Below are 18,928 nucleotides of genomic sequence, written 5' to 3' on the forward strand. Positions count from 1 at the left end.
AAGGCATTAATCTACATTTTAGTTATATTTTTTTCTATCATTCACGCATGGCATTACAAACAATAAAGTGCTTTATAAAATAACCTTCTCTTCAACCAATCTAAAATACACAGAGACAATATCTGCAACCCTCTTCAAGACAGTGTTTGTCACATACATGTGCAAGTACACATTTACACACAAATACTCAATCCCCCACATGAGCAGGCAGTAGTTTCACCCTGCAGTTCACATACAGTGTATGCTTAACTCTGTGCTTTATACTGTAAATGGTCTTAAGTGTACAGGTTGATTGAGGTTATCATTCCGCTAAGTACTGTTAAGTATAACTTTGTAATTTTTATGCCTTTTTTTTATTTTTTATTATCCGTTGTAATCCATCTTTTCTGTGTTTGCATGTGTCTTTTTGGGCAGGTTTGTCCCACAGTGCCCACACTAGTGATACATACTGTTTCCATCATGATAAGAGCAGGAAAAAGTCAAGCCGAATCTGCATACAGGGATATGAGCATACACACACAAACACACACATGCCAACACACAAAACACACTCATCAAACCCTGTTTTGACCCCTGTCTCTGGACAGCTTGCCTCTTGTCTCAATTGTGAGCCGCGTGTTTCAGTCAAACAGAGAGCGCTACACATCAAGAATGTAGAAAAGCTTTGTGTAGTCTAGGTTCAGTCTTGAAAATCTGTTTACACACATTGCAACTACTAAAAAACGAAACATTCATGCTGGATTCTCTGGGTTGTTGTGGCACATTTCGAGGCTGTTGCAAAAGATTTTTTTTTTTTTTATTCTTAGACAGATGTTGTAATAAGGTCCTGGAATAATACTTGAACTATACTTAGTGTGCTATACAGAGTCAAACTACAGTGTAGAGTTGTCCTCATGCACTGATTATAAATTGTAAATATCCCTGTAATGCTCAGGGTTAGTGCTTGAGCCAGGACTGACTGAACGAGTGCCACAGGGCAACTTTCCACTGTATGACGGCTGAGAATCACTTGATGCCTTGTGGGCCATTTCTGTCCTGTGTCTCTGTCTTTACATTACCCGCACATACACACTTGCCCACATCATGAGACAAGGGGACCACATCACAGTCTAGGGGAAATAAGGATTTTCAGACACAACACCACTGATTTCTACTCCTTGCGCCTCTTTTTTTTCCCACTGTCTTTCCACTGATTCATCGTTTATGTCCCTTGTGTTTGTATTGAAAATGACACCAGAGCAGAGTAAAACTATGATTACTCAATACATCACAACTTCACTGATAACTGAACAGGCAAAACTGCAACAAAATAAAATTATGGAGCCTGTTTTTTTCAGTTAGTTGTCTTCATAGATGATTCAGTGACACTGTCGAAGTTATTTACTTCTTCTTCTGCCACCTTTGCCATACTATCCAGGCCATTGTGCTCTATATCTGCCGCATCTCTGATCAGCTGCCCAATCACATGGCAGGAAAACATGACATCACAGCCTGTGACGTGGATCTGACAGCTGACAATGCAAGGGTGGCGTGGAGCTGCAGAGGCGACTGACAGTGTCTAACAGTGTCTCCCTTTATGATCGCGATGTCCATTAGCAGTTCAGGAAGGCACATAATATTTCAGAGTGCTCTCCAGTGATTAGATGAGATTTATGTCTTGCTGTTTTGAGTGACAGGCACTTGAACACCTTTCTGTCCTGTTGCTATGGAGAAGCAAAGAGAAAAAGAAGCATATTAGTCGCATACAGCATTGAGTTGCACCAAGTATAAGCAGAGGCAATACCGTGCATAAACATGCAAGAAAAAAATTAAACTGACATTAACCTATGAATGTGAAGAAGCTTACCCAGTCTGTATTTCTCTTTAGCCTCTGCTCTCTCTTTGGCATCAAAGTACCAGACTGTGATGGCATAGCTGTAAGACACAAGAGGGGGAGATTAAAATAAGAGCAAGTCAAGAGCTGACATCTTTTTTGGATACATGATATAACTCTGGTTCAGAAAACAGATATTTTCTTGTGTCGTAAATTGACTGGGTTTTGGTTTGAGGCAAAAAAAAATTTTCTTGTTAGTCCCATCAACTGGCTTTGGTAAAAAAATCATTATTCTGATAAATGATTTTGAATAGTCTGAAAAAAAACTCAAATCTTAGTAATTAAGTTTTTCCATTTATAAATGGATAAAATGAAAAATCAAACTGAGATAATGGACAAAATTCTTCAAAAATCACATGAAGTGGTCAAACAAACAAACTAACAAACAAACAAACAAATAAATAAATAAATAAGGATAATATCTGACCCAGATCAAGAGAATAGATTACAAAAAATGTCTCATCATACAGGTCGTAATAAGTGAACAGCAGATTGTGAATGTCCAGGGCAGCAGAGAGTTAATTTCTACGCTTTCGAGTCTCTCCTGTGGGGCTGCGTTGTTTATTCCTGTCTCTCATGTCTGTGCCTCTCCAGCACGAGTCGTGCAATCGAACCTTCCTCCCCACTCCCTCCCACCGACCCCCTCAGGAAACACATACTTCCTGCCTCCGGCCCCACCTCGCCCCCCAGCAGTCAGATGGAGAGGAGACGAGACGAGAGGAGAGGAGAGGAGAGGAGAGGAGAGGGGAAGAAATGCAGGAGTGTTTCTCTACACCACTATATATCTCTTTTTAACTGGTTGAATGTATGAGAATGCAGTTGTGTTGTATTTGTGTTTTGTGGGCAAACAGTGTTCAGTTATTCAAAATCTCATTCGTTCACTCGTTTATAGGAAATAATTTTAGTGATGGTAACAATGATAATTTTGCTATTTATGCATGTGCACATATTTACAGTGTAGCACAAACTAAAACAACTGGCAATATTGGGAGTGTGTCCTGTCTGTTTTCCATACAATATGAAGTCAATTCACAACTTTATATGAATTTGTGTGGGTGTGCTTGTACTGTATAGACAGTACAAGAGTTACTAACCGAGTGGCGTAGGCCGGCTTGACTTCATGTGGGTTCCTGCGATCAGACCAGAAGATGAGCAGCCGGTCAAACAGAGGTTCGATGTTGGCTACCACATTTTTGCCTTCAGGGTAGATCTGCAACAACCCTCCTTGTTTCTACAAAGACAAATACACACAACACCATATCTTACTCGCAACATATTTGTGGCAATATGGAATAGTATTTAGGGTTGAGTCAAGTTACTTAGTGTAGAATTTCACCAACTGACCTTTAAAAGGATGCTTAAACACTCTTAAGCACATTTAAGCCTGTGCCACCATGAGGTGTGTTTTAAGACTGAACTAGTGCACTTTGTAATGATCCATATTTACATATTATTTATATAGAATATTTTATATACATATATATATATATATATATATTATAACATTAAACTGATATTGATAATAAATGTACCTTCACATCCCAGTTCTTGTTAAGATAGTAGATACATGTGATGCAGCGTCCATCTCCATTAGGGTTGTCAACATGGCGGACATATCCTGCCCCGTTACCTGGGTAACAGGCAACCATGGCCTAAAAACAGAAGAAATAGGATCATTAATTATGTGCATTGGTGTCACTTATAAGCAGCATCACAACAGAATCGCAGTAAGTTTAGACAACATGTGCGTTGATGTTCACCAGATAAACTGTGATGTGTGTCATGGATTATTTGACAAGCAGAGAAAGGACAGTGTGAGCAATGAGTCTATTTGTCTTGAATGGCTGCACTTGGAAGGTGATGAATCAATCTTCAGTTAGAGGAGCTACAGGTGACCAATAAGCATTTAGAAATTTCAGTCAGCACAAGGGAGATGCAAAGGAGACCGTCTGGTCTACATTCCATCTTTTGCTGGTCCATCTCACGCCATTTGGCTTTCCCACTTCTGCAAAGTGAACCTTTTCCTTTTGCATACTGAGTATAATGTTCCATCATGTAATTTGTAAAACACACAAAGTCACGAGAGGGAGAAGCAGAGAGAAATGTGTCAGAGTTCAGCTGTTGTTCCCAGCTACGAAACGATCTGCAGATAGAGTATCCACGTTCAAACAATGGTCTCGCGCTGGTATTTCCCCTGCCTGACGTCTGTGTGTTGGAGGCGGTGAAGCCGGGGAGCGCCGCTTTCTCCGGAGAGTCAGAGGGAACCAAGACCTGCGTGAGAGCTCTTCGACCAATGCACATTCCACACCAGGGCCACTAGAAGACCACGTGACTGTAAATGCACTGCAAGCTAAGAGACAAAACTACAACTCAAAATGAGCTGAGAACAAGGGATGTGTTTCAGGCTGCAGTTAATAGCTTCCAACCTGTCTCCACTGGCTGTAGTTTCCAGTTTCTGTCTCTTTAGTAAAGCAAAAAAAGTCTACAGCTGATTCACTTACTGACTGACATCAGCCTGCGCTGGCAGAGAGAGATTCGAGTGGTGATTGTTGGCAGCGTGTAGAGTAATAGCTTCTGTATTATGTCTCCAGGCTGACTACAAAGGAAGATACTGTCACTGTCTTGACTTATATTGTTCTGCATGGAAAGTAAAAGTTCCAGTTTCAGAGTCAGTGCATCATTCATGACTAACAGGTTCTGCGCTGCTGCGGTATCGATTTAACTTGCCTGACGCTATCATTTCAGCTCTAGTACTACACTGTGAGAGTCTTAACCCTGAGGAAATCAAAGAGCGCTCACATTGATTTCCAAGACACACGCACCTGTCCTTGTATTGTTTGTAAAGCTGAAATAAAAATGACAGCTGCCCATTGCCCTCATCGGTCTCCCCCTCTTGTGGTGTTGCCCACCTCATTCACGGCCAAGTGAATTTGGTTGTATTGTGTGTGTGTGTGTGTGTGTGTGTGTGTGTGTGTGTGTGTGTGTGTGTGTGTGTGTGTGACTCTGCTCAGCCGCCATTGTCGGCTCTCATTACTGACCAACGCTCACAGTCAGAGCTCATTAACCTCCGGACCTTTTGCTCCGGGCTCCAACTGACAATCAGACCTGCTGCGTCAAAATGAACATATCAAATGTAGGCAAAGGAAAAAGAGAAATATGTGTACGCACATAACGGTCATTAGAAACATTAATGTAATCCGAATGTGATTTAGAGTAATTGGAACTTGTCACAGGAAGTCAGCTGATTACATTGTGAGTCAGCTGTCAGTGATGGGGTTATTAAAAATTGTTTAAAAGTTGTTCCTTTAATGTTGGAATTTTTATGATTGTGTCTCTTCATTTGTGTGTGTGTTTTTTGCAAATGACTATGGATGTATTTAATATCATAGCAACAATTCAGTTAAAGGTATCCTGTGGAATTCTTGACCACAAGTAGCAATGCTTTTAAAAGTGTGTCCCCATTTGGTTGTATCTTGTGCACGTGCACAAGAACATACGTGCACATGTGTAAATAGGCAACGTGATGAGTTTGTCCTGCTGATAGTGCCACATTATTCCACTGATTCAAAAACACAGGCGCAAACAATGTAGGTTTCAAAACTGCTGCCACTGCACTATCATCCCAAGTTGTGGCAGGACAAAAGTGGGTCTGCTTTTAGCACACTGCTCTCACTGTCACGTTTACATGTGACCTGCAATTGTTCATCTTGTACAAAATTGATAACAGCTGAGTCTCTGTCTTTTGGGGGCTGACACCCTTTTGTGCTGCCAGGAACTTGTTTAGACAAGTTCTGTTTCATAGGAACTAGATGTTCACGATCAACATTTATTAATCACAGTAAAATGCTGTTTTCATATCGTTTCAAAACACACAAGGAAAAATGTCCACTCTGTTACAATGACTGCTGTCATGAAAAGTTTTCTTTTCAGTATTTGGTTATTAGATGGTTTTAACCCCACCACGTTGCAAAATGTCAGAAGTAAGGGTTCACAGGTTTTATTTTCATGCCAGCAATCCCTGTGTCAGAGTGAATATACTGGTGGACAGTTTGTTATCATATGACTCTTCAATACTGAGAACAAACAACTACATAAATCCTTCATTAAATAAACAAAAAAAGGACAGTATTCAGGGTTGATTTTCTCTATACACACATATAAGGAACAAGAGTGATTATTTTGGGTGTGCATGTACTTTTAAACTGCTAACAGTCTTAGCAACTGCAATTAACCACAATTAAGATGTACTATGCCAAACCAGACAGCTCAGCCCTAGCCTGCAGCATAAACACACACACACACACACACACACACACACACACACACACACACACAGGCATATAATTTAGGAGGAAGAAGGTTATGACATTTATTCTAAATCAGGCGTTAAAAAAAGTTGTTTCTTATACATCCACAGTGTTTCACTCTCCTTCACACACACACACAGCGTGACACAGCACGTCTCGATCCTATCTGTAATTTCTGCCCTCCTCGCTCCTTCATCTCTGCTGAGATCAGTGCCCACAGTAAGTTTAAGTCTAATTGGCACCAACCACCTGTCTGCCAGGCACCAGCATTAACGCCCTAATGGCAGCGCCGGGTACATACCCGGGCTGTCAAGGTGATGGCTGGGCAGGCAGAACAATCTGTTCTGGACGAGAGCAAAAATAAACTCCAATGCTGCACGCATATTCTGATAAGAGGAATGATGGTGGAGAGAGGGGTGAGGAGGGGGAGAGGGGCTAGATAAGGCTGAACAAATACAGGCATTTAAAGGAGTGGGAAAGAGAGAGAGAGAGAGCTTATGTATGTGTGTGGGAGGGAGCAGGGGTTAAAACAGAGGTGAGGATGTTGCTGGTAGACTGCGATGATGGCAGACAGTGAGGGGAGTTGTGGGAACAAAAATTCTCATTGTGGGGTTTTGGTGGCAGTTTTGGTTCTGTGATCGTTCCGGGATTAAAACCTTGAAGTAGATGTTGCAGTTAAAAAAAAAAAAAAAACTCTCATTTGAATGTGTATATCATGCAAACTACTGCGATAGAGATTTAAGATGCTAAGGTGGCTGTTAAGCTGTAGACTGTTTACTAAATGGATAGAACATTAATAAATCCCTCTTCTAAACAAAGGCAGTGTGGTAAAAATGCTTTAGGAGGAACGGGACAGCCGCTGATGAAATCTTGTTACCGAGATATTTCTGTCAGTAAATTGTGAGGTTTATTGTTCTTTTTTTCTTTTCTTTTTTTTTTTTTAATATAATAACTGATGAGTAATTTTGTTCAATCAAATCAGATGAAAACAGATCAACGTGACTATGACATAACAGAACAAAGAACTAGACAAAAATTTCACAGTTGGGACAGCCCTGAAGCCTCGTGCGTTATTGGAAACCAGATGTTTGCCATCTCTTGGGTTGAAACCAGTTGAGTCACTAATTGTCGAGCAGCACCGCCATCTTACTTCATTTCCACAGCTGATTACTCACAAGCAGCTTGAATGACGCGATATCAATCAGGATCAGTTATTATTAATAGTTTCTAAAAGATTGAATTTGAGTGAAGTGAAGGGGATAAAAGTCTGAGTGCATTAAACTGAATTATGATGAACTGCTTTGTCACTGCCAGCTTCTATCTGACCTGCTCTTCCTGGTTCATGTCATCGCCTATTACTCAAGCTAGATTCACTTCTGGGTTACTGCTTCTATAAGCTGGTTAAAAGTTATCTGGGAGTAGGATATCACTGGCAACTTAAAGACAGACTGTGTGTGTGTGTGTGTGAGTGAGTGAGTACGAACTGGAGTGAGTCTGGATTCGGTGAGGACATAATAATCAACCCTTTGATCCAAGTAACTCACAGCCGCTTATCTGGCTTTACTGCAACATAAACAATATCGGTAGACTGGTCTAGACTTACTGAGAGAACTGATCTGTGTGTTTTAAAGGCAGGTGTACTTTTTACCATAAGAGGGTTTCATCACTAAGGTTATAAAATATCAGCCTACAGCACCAACTAGAGTGCAGCATGTGGAAAAAAAAAACACACTGAGTTGTTGCATTTGAGGCAGATCATCAGGGATAAGCTATATAGACAACCAAAAGCTAGTATGCAAACGGTGTCACAGAGCAGTTCAGATGAAAGGAGGAAACACCTCAAGCGTATCTGAGCAAGGCAAAGACGGGCATCCGGATATGTAACCAGAATTCAGGGTGTGTTAGTTTCGGTTGTTAGATTACAAATTGTGATGGTTAGAATGTGTTTTACCAATGCTCCAAACACAATGTTCACAAAGGCTAACATTATATTGTTTAGGCTTATGCAGTGATAGCTCATTATGTTGGTAGGCTGACAAAATATAACAACAATGTTTTAAATGAATATTTTCACACTATTGGTCTGTTACCATGTTAGTCAATTGCTTGGACACCGACTATATGGAAGGGTGTGTGTGTGTGTGTGTGTGTGTGCGCGCGCTATAGTAGCGAATGTATATATAATAACGAATATTGGTACCGACCAACAAATTTCTGGCATCATAACATCCCTCGTCCAGATGTTGGTAGAGAATGGGTTGCACAGATACATGAAAGGCTTAAATACTCTCAAGTTACTGCTCTGTTTGCTGTTTTTGGTAGTCAGCTAACTTCTTCCTCTAACTTCTAACTGCTATCTGTACCTTTAATCTGGGAAGTATAATTTCCAAGGGTCCATGGTGATGTCTTCTAATTGCCTGTTTCACCAGACCAGCAATTCAAACCCCAAAGATATTCAGTTTACACTGACATAAAACAGAGAAATCTTCCCATTATAGATGATGGAACCAGAGAATATTTGGCATACAGATAACTGAAATGATCAATCTATTATGAAATTGTTGCCGATCAATATTCTGTTGATCCACTAGACTGGCACTAACAGCAGTGGTGCATTTGAAATAATAGGTCGGTACCGCACCAGGGGAATGTCCAAATAATTAGCAGTACCATTATTTAACCAGTAATAATTATATGACAGTCTTCAATTTTTTTACCACTGGAGCTGTTTGCCCTCTGAATTGTCTGAAAGGAAACTAAATGAATAACAAAACAGCAAATTTATCTGTCCATCTATACTGTACATTCAAGCAAGCTAGCTCTGTGGCTGTATTGTGTATGATAGTGTACGACTTCTGACGCCTGCCTGCACGGTAGCACTGCTGAGCTCTAGGAGGGGCATCTGAGGACACACTGCTGCTGCAGCAGACATTCTCATTATGCTGAAGCTCCTGCTGCATCGCCCTTTCTCACTCTTGCTCAACACCATCCTCCCACTCCGTGCTCCCAATCCTCCACTCCCTTCCATGCTCACCTCCAGTCTATCCCCTCCCCCTTCATATATCTTATTCCCGACGCTGGGTTGTTTGGCTCTTCCCCATAATACAAGACTTACCCACCATCATCTTGCACTATATTGACTGAATTACTGCACCTTTTGTTAACACGTTAATCCTTCCCAGTGTACGTCTCAAAGGCTGCAAAACCTGGCCCCTGCTGACTAACGGTAGACAGGGTACAAAAATATTACCCACTGCTGGTGAGGCATTATTTTGGGCAAAGCCAGCCCCTCTAGTTCTCTCTCCATCTCTTTTATACACAATGCGCAGCTCGACTCTGTATGTGCCTGTTACCACGGTAACGGCTGGGAAATATTTTGTCCAAGTAGCGAACAAGGGGGCTGATAAGACAAAGGAGAAAGGGAGTGAAGTAAAGGACAGGGGAGAGGAAAAGGAGGTCAGAATAAAAGACAAGAAGGAAAATGAAAAAATTAAGGAAAATACGGTTAGAGGGATAATTGTTGCTGGACAAAGAGGAGAAGGACGGAAAAGACGCAGTGACCTTCTATCCAGCTGTACTCCTCCCAGATCCTCCTCTTTTCTTTTCCTATCACTTCCTCTCTCTCTCCCTCATTCAGTCTACCATCACTGTATCTATCACTATGCTGTCTCCTGCACTCCTTCACAGGAACACCCAGCCAGAACATTTTGTACTGTGCGGCACTGAACTTTTTTTTTTTTTTTTTTTTTTTCCTTTTTTTAGTGTACCAAGGGCAAATCAAGCGAACTGGCAAGGGATGAGTTGGTGTGTGGTAATCTAACATTTTTACCTGGTAATCGCTCAGTTTAGTCATCGTCATGCCACATAAGAGATAATTATTAGCTTAGTAGGTAATAGCTCAACACAGCATGGCATCCTATAGACCAAAACAATCTAATGTAAACTTATCTCATTCTGAAACACTGTTCCTTCCCAGGTAACTTTTTCTATGCACTTCTACATGTTTTCTGACCTCCATAAAAGCACCTCTCCAAGTGAACCAATGACAGAAACTTGCGTCAACACATTTTTGTGTTCACTTCATTGCAGCCTGCACGGATGAACAGCATAGCTGCAATCGAACAACGTTAGAGTACTTTTCCTCAGTTTTTAGAGTAGATCCTTTCCTCAGAGACGTTGTATGTGCACAGGAAAATTCAACTCAAGAGTAGGCAGAGGCTCCTCTAAAGTGCAGATTTGCAGAGGAACTTCAGAATAGGTCTTGAAAAATGAGACATATATGTATATACAACATATATATATATATATATATATATATATATATGAAGTTAGTCAATTAACTTTCCCGCTTTGCTGTCATTTTGTCGGAGCTCAGACTAGGCGTGACTTTGGCAAGAAAGCAGCACAGTCAGCCCACGTTCAAGAGAGCAAAGGCTGCTGATGTGAGGTAGACCCAACCAGCCCCTGTTCAAACACTGCTTAAAGCTTATGTAAATGACTAGACTTGCAGGGCAAGGTGCTGCATGTGACGTTAAACAGATGGGGTGAATGAGGTTGTCGGGCAGTACATTAGAAAGGAGGGGAGGAAATACTGCCAACGATTCAATCAAGTATGGAGATGGGTAGAGAGGCAACCCACACATGATGGGATGTAGTTTTACATAAATGCAGCACATATATCTTTAAACATTCACCCAATAGTCTCATTCATAGCTCTGTTGATTAAGACTGTAGAAGTAGACCTGGGGGTTGCCAGCTTGCAGGTAACAGCTTTCACTTAATTTCCCCCACGGGGAGCAGTAATGTTGTTTCTACTTTTCAGATCAGATCAGACATGACATTCATTAAGAGCCCCCCTGGATTTATTTTCCACATGGGACGTAGCAGTTTAACCTGTGTAAAACTGCCAAACTGCTTAATTGAAGTGAATCATTACTATACAAATATTTCACTCTCTTTCACCACTTTTTTGGGCTTTCATTTGGCAATTTGCAATTAAAAGCTGAATGCTGAGTTAACATTTATGAAGTAAAGTTGCTGACAAATATTTCAAACCACACCAACATGCACTGTCTGGATCTGTTATACCGTGAATCTTTACTGAACAAAGGGGGCTTGCTGAAACACTGAGAACATTTTGGGAAACAGACTAGACTGGCATGTATTGGTTAAATCACAGCTAGGGTAGGGAAACAGGCCATGACACTACAGGAGATCCCGAAAAACACAATACAGAGCCACCAACACAGACAGAGACAGACAGGCAGACAGACAGAAAGACTGACAAACAAGTTCTTAATCTGAGTGTTTTTCATTCTTTTGCACATATTCAGCAGGGAGGATAAACCAGACTTCAATCATCATGGGTCACTGACATTACCTGGCTCAGATAACCCAGGATGTATCTCTACAGGGGAGTAAAGGGGGGTGAGGGGGTTCTCTGTCCTGAAGACAATGTCCACAACTATGTCCAGGACACTGAGAACGACTGCCTGTGGACTAAGACGAAAAGGGATTATGATAGTTAGTCCCTTTTTAGTGTTTAGGTAACTATCTTCAGTGGTAATTGTGCATGGCATTTGAAAAATATCAATGATAAAGAGAAACCGAGGCGTGTAGTGTAGTCACTGTAAAATAAAGAGAAAACATGCAGCTCACGTGGCATGAGATATGAGATAACGAAAACAAACAAACAAAAAAAAATGCACTTCCCTACCACACCAGTGCCATGTTTGTATGGGTGAAAGGAGTGATAGAAAAAGTCTTCAAAGGCAGAGTTATAGTGATGGCAGAGGAGATACAGCGCCAGAGTTTGTTTTTTTTTTCCTCCTGGGTACAAGTGGTATGAAGGCAGGGACAGGGGCAAACTTAGGCAGGCCTAAACCCAGACACAGGGTCAGGTTAGGAGGAAGGTTCAGCCCACAGCCCCCCTTATCAAGCTAACGTGCCAGATACACAGCAGAGCTCATCCTGACATCCTACCTGACTTTGTGTTTGCTCTCCCACTGAGGTGTGAGTGCATGTGTGTGTGAGTGTGTTTGCCCGCCTGCATGTCGGCATTAAGGAAGCAAAGATGGAGCAGAGCAGACATGACACAACCAGCCACATGCCCAGATTTAATGATGTCGTCGGGCTGACACTCCTACATCGGCATTTCTTGTAGCCTGTGTTTTCTCTGGCATGTGGCTTGAAAACATACCCCTGACCCCCACCTGTCCCCGCCCTGCGCCTCCTCTCACCTTAGTGCGTCCGTTGATGACACAGTCCCCCAGCTGTCCATTGGCAGCACTGTACATGACGGCCTCATCAATGTGAGCCATCAGCGCCCCGATGCTCTGGCACCCGGGTTCGCGTCCCTCCACCCAGGCGATCTGGTCACCCCGGATGCTGCGAGAGGGAATGCTCTTCTGGCTCACCAGCTGCCCGCCACGAAACTTCCCACTGCGGTTTAGGACCTCCACCTCCTCCAGGACCCTGTCGCCCAGCTGAGGGCCCAGGAAGTTGTCCTTCACACAGATGCCATAGTATTTCATGCAGGGGACGATGTACTGCTGGGCTATGCGCTCTGCTGACCAGCCAGCCCCTGCAGGTGCTGGTGGGGTCGGGATGCCGTTAGCCTCCACTGGGGAGATCTGGCTGGGTGCAGCTGGCAGGCCTGAGGAGGCCACCTTATGTCCGTTGTGCTGGTTAGTGTGAGGGGCAGGAGGGGTGAAGGGAGATTGGGGAGTGACACAGTGCACATTATTGATAGTCATTTGGTTGCTATGGGAACTGTTGCTGCAGTTGACAGTGACCATGTGGGGGGCGACTGCTCGGGCCACTCTGGAAGCCTCTGAAGATTTGTGGCCAACAGTTCCCTCTGTTAACCTTCTCCTCTTCAAGTCCGAGTCTCCTGCCGTAAAAGCAGCTTCCACAGAACCCCCTAACCCCGGTGACCCTACCATGGGACCATTAAGAGTTTCTGACCCCGTGTCCCGGTTCTCCCCACCCCTCCGTTTCTGTTGTTGCATCTGCCTGCCTTTCAGGTCACCATTGATCCTCCTCATCAATAAAGGGCACTTCTCATGAGCTGTCCTTTCCCCATTCTCCACCAGACAGGCTCTGCTGGTGATGGGGTACATGGGGCCGGCAGTTACCCCCGCAGCCCCCTTCATTTGTGCCGGGTAACCGTTTGGTGTGTGAGCCAAGACGCCTGCGTGGCTCCCCTCCACGGTGGCAAACGGAGACACCACCCCGCCGTTGTAGAGCGGCACGCCGGTTTTGGACTGCTTCGTTGGGGTTGTGATTCCAGGGGAGTCGGTCTGAGAGGCCAGACCCGCGAGTAACTCCGCGGCCGTTGGACTCCCGACCGGCGCCGCGCAGAAGCCGTTCAGCCCCATGTCCGCTCGGTACGTGTGGTGAATCTCTGCCGGTCCACAGGCGAACTGCTGGCCGCTCGTCCTTCCCTCCTGCGAGGCTGAAACTGCGACGGATCCGCGGGAAGAGCTTGGGTTTAAAAGGTCCGTGTGTCCCAAGCTCTCCATTTCATCTCGTCATCTGCTGGATGCGCACGTAGCTCACGTCCTCTCTTCATTTTCTAGCTCAGCCGCTGCTTTTCTCCGATGGAGAGGAGCTCTGCCACACAGAGAGAATAAGTTTCATGTCCAAGTCCTCTTCTAGTGGCTCTTATTTCACCAATTACTCTCATTTAATACTCTCGATCTGTGTATTTATTTGTATCCGTCTTATAAACATTTTGAGGCAGTGTAGGATATCTGTGGAGAGTAAAATGATACACTTTAGGCCTATTAATAGCACAGAGCAGGCCACTTGTCACAGTGAGCTCAAGTAAATAAATCTACACTATTTTATGGTGTCACCAATGCCTATACAGTATTTATACAGGCCAACTGAAAACATTTTAACTGGGGCAAGAAAAAAGTGCAATGTAACAGGATTACAGCCTATATCATCATCATCATCATCATCATCATCAACAACAACAACATAATCATAAGCTGTTGAACTGTCATTAAATTAAAATTAAGTGCATCTCTTCTTCAGGTTACAATATTTAGGCTATTCTAGCTCTATAGCTGAGTTTTAATCATTAAAAAGAAAGCAAAACACTCAGTTCAACAAAAACTCACTTTGACTTACAGGCTGTTTACATCGAATTAGACTAAAATAAGAAAGTAGACACGAAATACAAAATATCTACTTTAAATAGAGTCTTATACCGTTAGAATTTATATGAGACTTCGATGAAACAGCCATTAAAATATTTCTCTCTCGCCTTTGTCAGCTACTCATTGCCAACTTAGCAGCCTAATGCTTAGGTCCGTCCATAACAACTGAGAATAAGATCACACGAATGTATTACTTTAGTTGAAACGCACATTTCAGAGTGTAAAATAAACTGAATATGCGGCTAATAATGTCAAACAAGCAAGTAACCCCCCCCCTCCAGGAGACCACAGTCCACTGCTTACCTACGGCAGCCTACAGCAATGCAAATCCTCAGTGAGCGTACGTGACAGGCTGAGAGTACGCATGTTATTTCCGGGATTGTCTTGCCCGTGTGCGCGTCCCATCCAATTTTTCTTGTCGGTTATAAATAATATCCAGGGGGGTGACGGCGAACCAACGCCGGCCTGACACATTAAACCCAACAGAGGGACGGAAACAGATGCTCGGAGCCACACGGGGTCCCCTCTATCACCAAAAAAAAAAAAAGTGCTCTCTTGTGTCGGCGAGTGGCCCTAGTTTGTGTCTGTCTCTCCCCCCCCACCACCACCACCTCGCTCCTCCCCCTCCTCCCGCAGCCCGTTCTCTCTCTCTCCCTCCCTCTCCCTTTCTCTCTCTCTCCTGTCATTTACACACACAGGCCATGTGACCACTACTACGGCTGACCTGAAACTGTACAGACACCGCCCATTAACATTTTCTATATTGTTAAGCTATGTATGACTACAGCCCTCTGCAAGACAGTCCTGTATAAATATTCTGCATAGCTGCTATGATTTGTATTTCTGCAACTGGGGTCGTCTTATTTATTCGTTTACATGCCTACTTATTCATAATTATGACAGACCTTTTGTGTTACACATAATAAGCATGTCTCTGCAAACTGACACTAAAGGCAATAGCCCATATACCACTGTCAGCATAAAAGCAACACTTATGGAACCACTGCAATCCCACTATAGTCCCCTATATAAATACTGAGCATTCACATTATTCACTGTAGTAAGAGAAGCAGTCCACACTGAAACTACACCATTGCAAGTAAAAGTCCTGCATTGAAAATTACACTTGAAAATGCTCCTTATGGTTGAGTGGAACCAATATATTTATATCGCTTATATATATATATATATATGTTTGGATAGTTTAATCTATAGCAACGAATAATTGTTTTATAAATTTACCACGTTTTGTATTCAAATTTTTAATCTGTAAAATAACAACAAAAGCGGAGTAACTAGTATTTCCACTGAAAAGTAGTGGAGTAGAGGTAAACAGTTGCATAAAATGGAAACACTGGTATACTTGTACTTAAGTAGAGTATTTGAGCAAATGTACTTAGATGCATCACAACACTGAATTTTTAGACATTGAAAATAAGTTTTGTATTATCTTTTCTACTGGAATTATGATTCAAAATATCATGCCATTGTTAGGAATCAAAAGGTCAGTGCCAACTCCACAGCAGCTCAGTATGCGTGGATACTGTACCTGCAATGTGACAAAATCTTTCAGTACATCAGTGACACGATGGCTTAAAAAAAAAAAAAGATGTGAATTTTGAGTAGGTTTTGAATAAAATTCATCAGCCACATGCGTGGCCGCCTACATAATATGCATATATTTACAGTCTCACAGCTTTATACCATATGTTGGTGCAGACACAGTCATATATAATACATACATACACACATATACACATCCATATGCACAAAGTCTGCTTTATCTGTTCTGTGGTTTGTATCCTTAACGTCTCACTTATGTTTTTGTTTAGTTGTTTTTTTTACCTGAATTTGAAAGTGTTGCATTTTCCTCTTCCTATGCATTTTTCAATCTTTATTGCATATGTATTGTTTATATGGTTTGCCGCCATTTTTTATCAGTACTGGGAGTGAGTACTTTTTGACGTGTCTGTTACTGGACACTCTGTCCTGGACACTGAACCCCAGGCTTGCTTAACTTTCCTTACATTCGACACATTATTGTCCACCTATATGTTTGTGTGGCAGGAGGAAGTGAGGTAATGTGCTCTGATGAAGCCAGGCCAGGGGTTAGGGTGCTGGATTAGTGCCTCACCCTGAGGGATTAGGGCCAGAATGTATTGACACAACACTGACATGCCACATCCATCTGTTGCTTCCACTGCAGCCCTATCTCAGCCTATATACTATAGGTGGACCATGGGGAGCAGTCCAGCAAAGTGCTGGGGGCGCTCACACATCAGCAGGTATGCATGTAAGTATGCTGTATACATAAGTGCACATACAAACATGTATGATGGTATGTTAATAAAACTACACATTGATCTTCAGCACAAGCAGTCAACGAGGCTTTAGAGCACATAGAGGTGCTGGTAGGTGGATTTTTTTACCTTTGGACGGACTAGCTCTTTCACCCTGTTTCCAGTGTTTGTTCTAAGCTAAATGAACCAACTGGTGTATCTTAATATTTATTATACAAACGTGAGAGTGGTGTTGAGCTTTTCATCTGAATCTCGACAAGAAAATGAATAAACCAAATCTCTCAAATTTTGAACTGTTCCTTTAAGCACGCTCCATGGGGCGGAGGATCAACAACATGGAGTAGTAGAGAAGCTGAAGGGGAGTTGGGGTTAACAGACTCATCAGGCTTTGGATCGATTGTGTCTGACCACATGCTTGTTGAGTCATTGAACTCAGTCAAGCAAAGACCACATCACAGTCAGAGATCAAAATATGATTTGAGATTTTATTGTACCAATGTGGGTGGCATCTGTCCAGGTGAAAAGATCATTTTTTGGTCAAGATTCTGGTCACAACTGGGCTGTAAACAGCATTCAGCAGAACTCAATGGCAAGCCTGGGAAGATTTGTTGACATGTAACATTTTGAGTGATGGGATTAATTCTTCATGATATGTGCGCTGAATAAGATTTCTGGTTCCTTCTAGGTTAACAGGGTAAAAAGAAACTCAGTGAGAAAGAAATCACACAGGAAACAACCAGTGATTCATCAGTCATGAAAAAACTATAAAATAGGACTCTGGTTTGTGGGTGGATGCAAGAAATAGCAACAAATATTTTTGTACTAGCATGAATAATTATATATTGATTGGTTTCAGCTAATAGGGAACTTGCTTGGGAAACGTTTCATCAGTGGGTAGTAGATTGTGTTTCTGTTAATCATCTCAGTACATCCGCCACATGATGACAACAGGGAACCACAATGAAGTTACAGATCATTTTATAACCATTTTATTGATGTTGAAGCTCAACTGACAGCAGCACATCAAGGATGTACAGTGCGCACTGTATGTTTTATTGTTGCTGATATGGAGGTGTGACAAATTTTTATAGGTGATTTGGAAAAGATGTGACCAGGAAGTTCTCTTTGACTCCGCCAAAGGCTGACCATACTTAGGCTTAGTGTGCTTAAGGGGACAAAGGAAATTCTTACCACTCAATATTTGCTTAATGAGTTCATTGTCAAGTCATGCAACCTACATGGTAAGTAAATCTGACAAGAAATAATGCAATCTCTCCAGGTTTTGCAACTGCCAAGCCACCACAGCGGTCAGGTATTACTGTAAGAATGATACCATTGTTTTCATAGCAGTGAGAGATGAAGGATGATTCATTATTTGGCTTTGATTGTAGGGGAGAATATGTACTGAGTTCCCGCATTGCCCAAGGTAATGTTTGAACAGCCCCCAAAATATGAAATGTCTGCCACAGAACTGAACGCCAACTTGATTACAGCAGACATAGATGGTCGTATAACACATGCATACAAGCACACACATGTGCAAGCCATTAGGCCGTGATGTGGGCTCCAACAATGTCATCGAGACAAGAGTTATGGTCAGAGAAAACAAGCTGCCTCAAAATATATCAGGGCTCCCATGTACCAGGAGATCAAAAGCAAAGCTGTGCCATAATTAAAGGAAAAAACAAGCTTGGAAACACACACATTCACACACCTGCAACATTAAATAACCCCGACAGCTTCCCATCCTGTATCCTGTAGTGTTGGTACATCATAGTATTTTCTCTCAAAATAACTTACAATGCATATTTTATGTAATGAAATGTGACAAAATTACATAAATGAGTTGAAAACAGCACACCTGTATATCCATAAAATATTTTAGTTTTATTTATTCTTGTGTATTTGTTCAATGTGGCACCCTGACATTTTAAACAGTAACTTCTCTCTGTATATTAATGTCAGTAAATCATTTGTCTGCTGACCAGTTGACACTCGTATCTAACACTTGTTTGTCCCAGGGACTGAAAAACAGTGTACTCTTTGCCAAGGTCAGTGCTCCCAACGCAGCTGGCTGGAATCCCCCAGACTGTGTAACACAGACTAGTGCAGCTCTGCACGTATACACATCTCCTCCTCCTCCTTCTCTCTGTCCCTCTATCTGTCTCTCTCGGTCTCTCTCTCTCCCTTTCCTCTTTTCTGTTGACACCACAGGAATCAAGCAGAGAGAACAACAAAGAGTCAACACATAGCTGAGGCCTATAAGTAGACTTGCTTATT

The 18,928-nt window shown here is 42.3% G+C and overlaps 1 protein-coding gene across 2 annotated transcripts; it reads right to left on the reverse strand.

Annotated features, from left to right (window-relative positions):
- Positions 1-744: 744 nt before the first annotated feature.
- LOC111238889 (egl nine homolog 2-like) lies at positions 745-14,925 on the reverse strand. 2 transcript variants are annotated; one of them, XM_022768602.1, is made up of 6 exons: positions 14,652-14,925; positions 12,420-13,794; positions 3,406-3,525; positions 2,968-3,104; positions 1,847-1,914; positions 745-1,703 (listed from the first exon to the last, which is right to left on the reverse strand). In XM_022768602.1, the coding sequence occupies exons 2-6, from the start codon at positions 13,701-13,703 to the stop codon at positions 1,651-1,653; spliced, it is 1,662 nt and encodes a 553-aa protein (XP_022624323.1). In that variant the 5' UTR covers positions 13,704-13,794; positions 14,652-14,925; the 3' UTR covers positions 745-1,650. The 2 variants fall into 2 exon arrangements, with proteins under 2 accessions (XP_022624323.1, XP_022624322.1); XM_022768601.1 differs by having other exon boundaries at positions 12,420-13,934.
- Between the last annotated feature and the right edge of the window lie 4,003 nt (positions 14,926-18,928).

Source organism: Seriola dumerili, unplaced genomic scaffold (assembly GCF_002260705.1).
Source record: "Seriola dumerili isolate Sdu_G_001 unplaced genomic scaffold, Sdu_1.0 BDQW01001731.1, whole genome shotgun sequence".
Taxonomy (NCBI): Eukaryota; Metazoa; Chordata; class Actinopteri; order Carangiformes; family Carangidae; genus Seriola; species Seriola dumerili.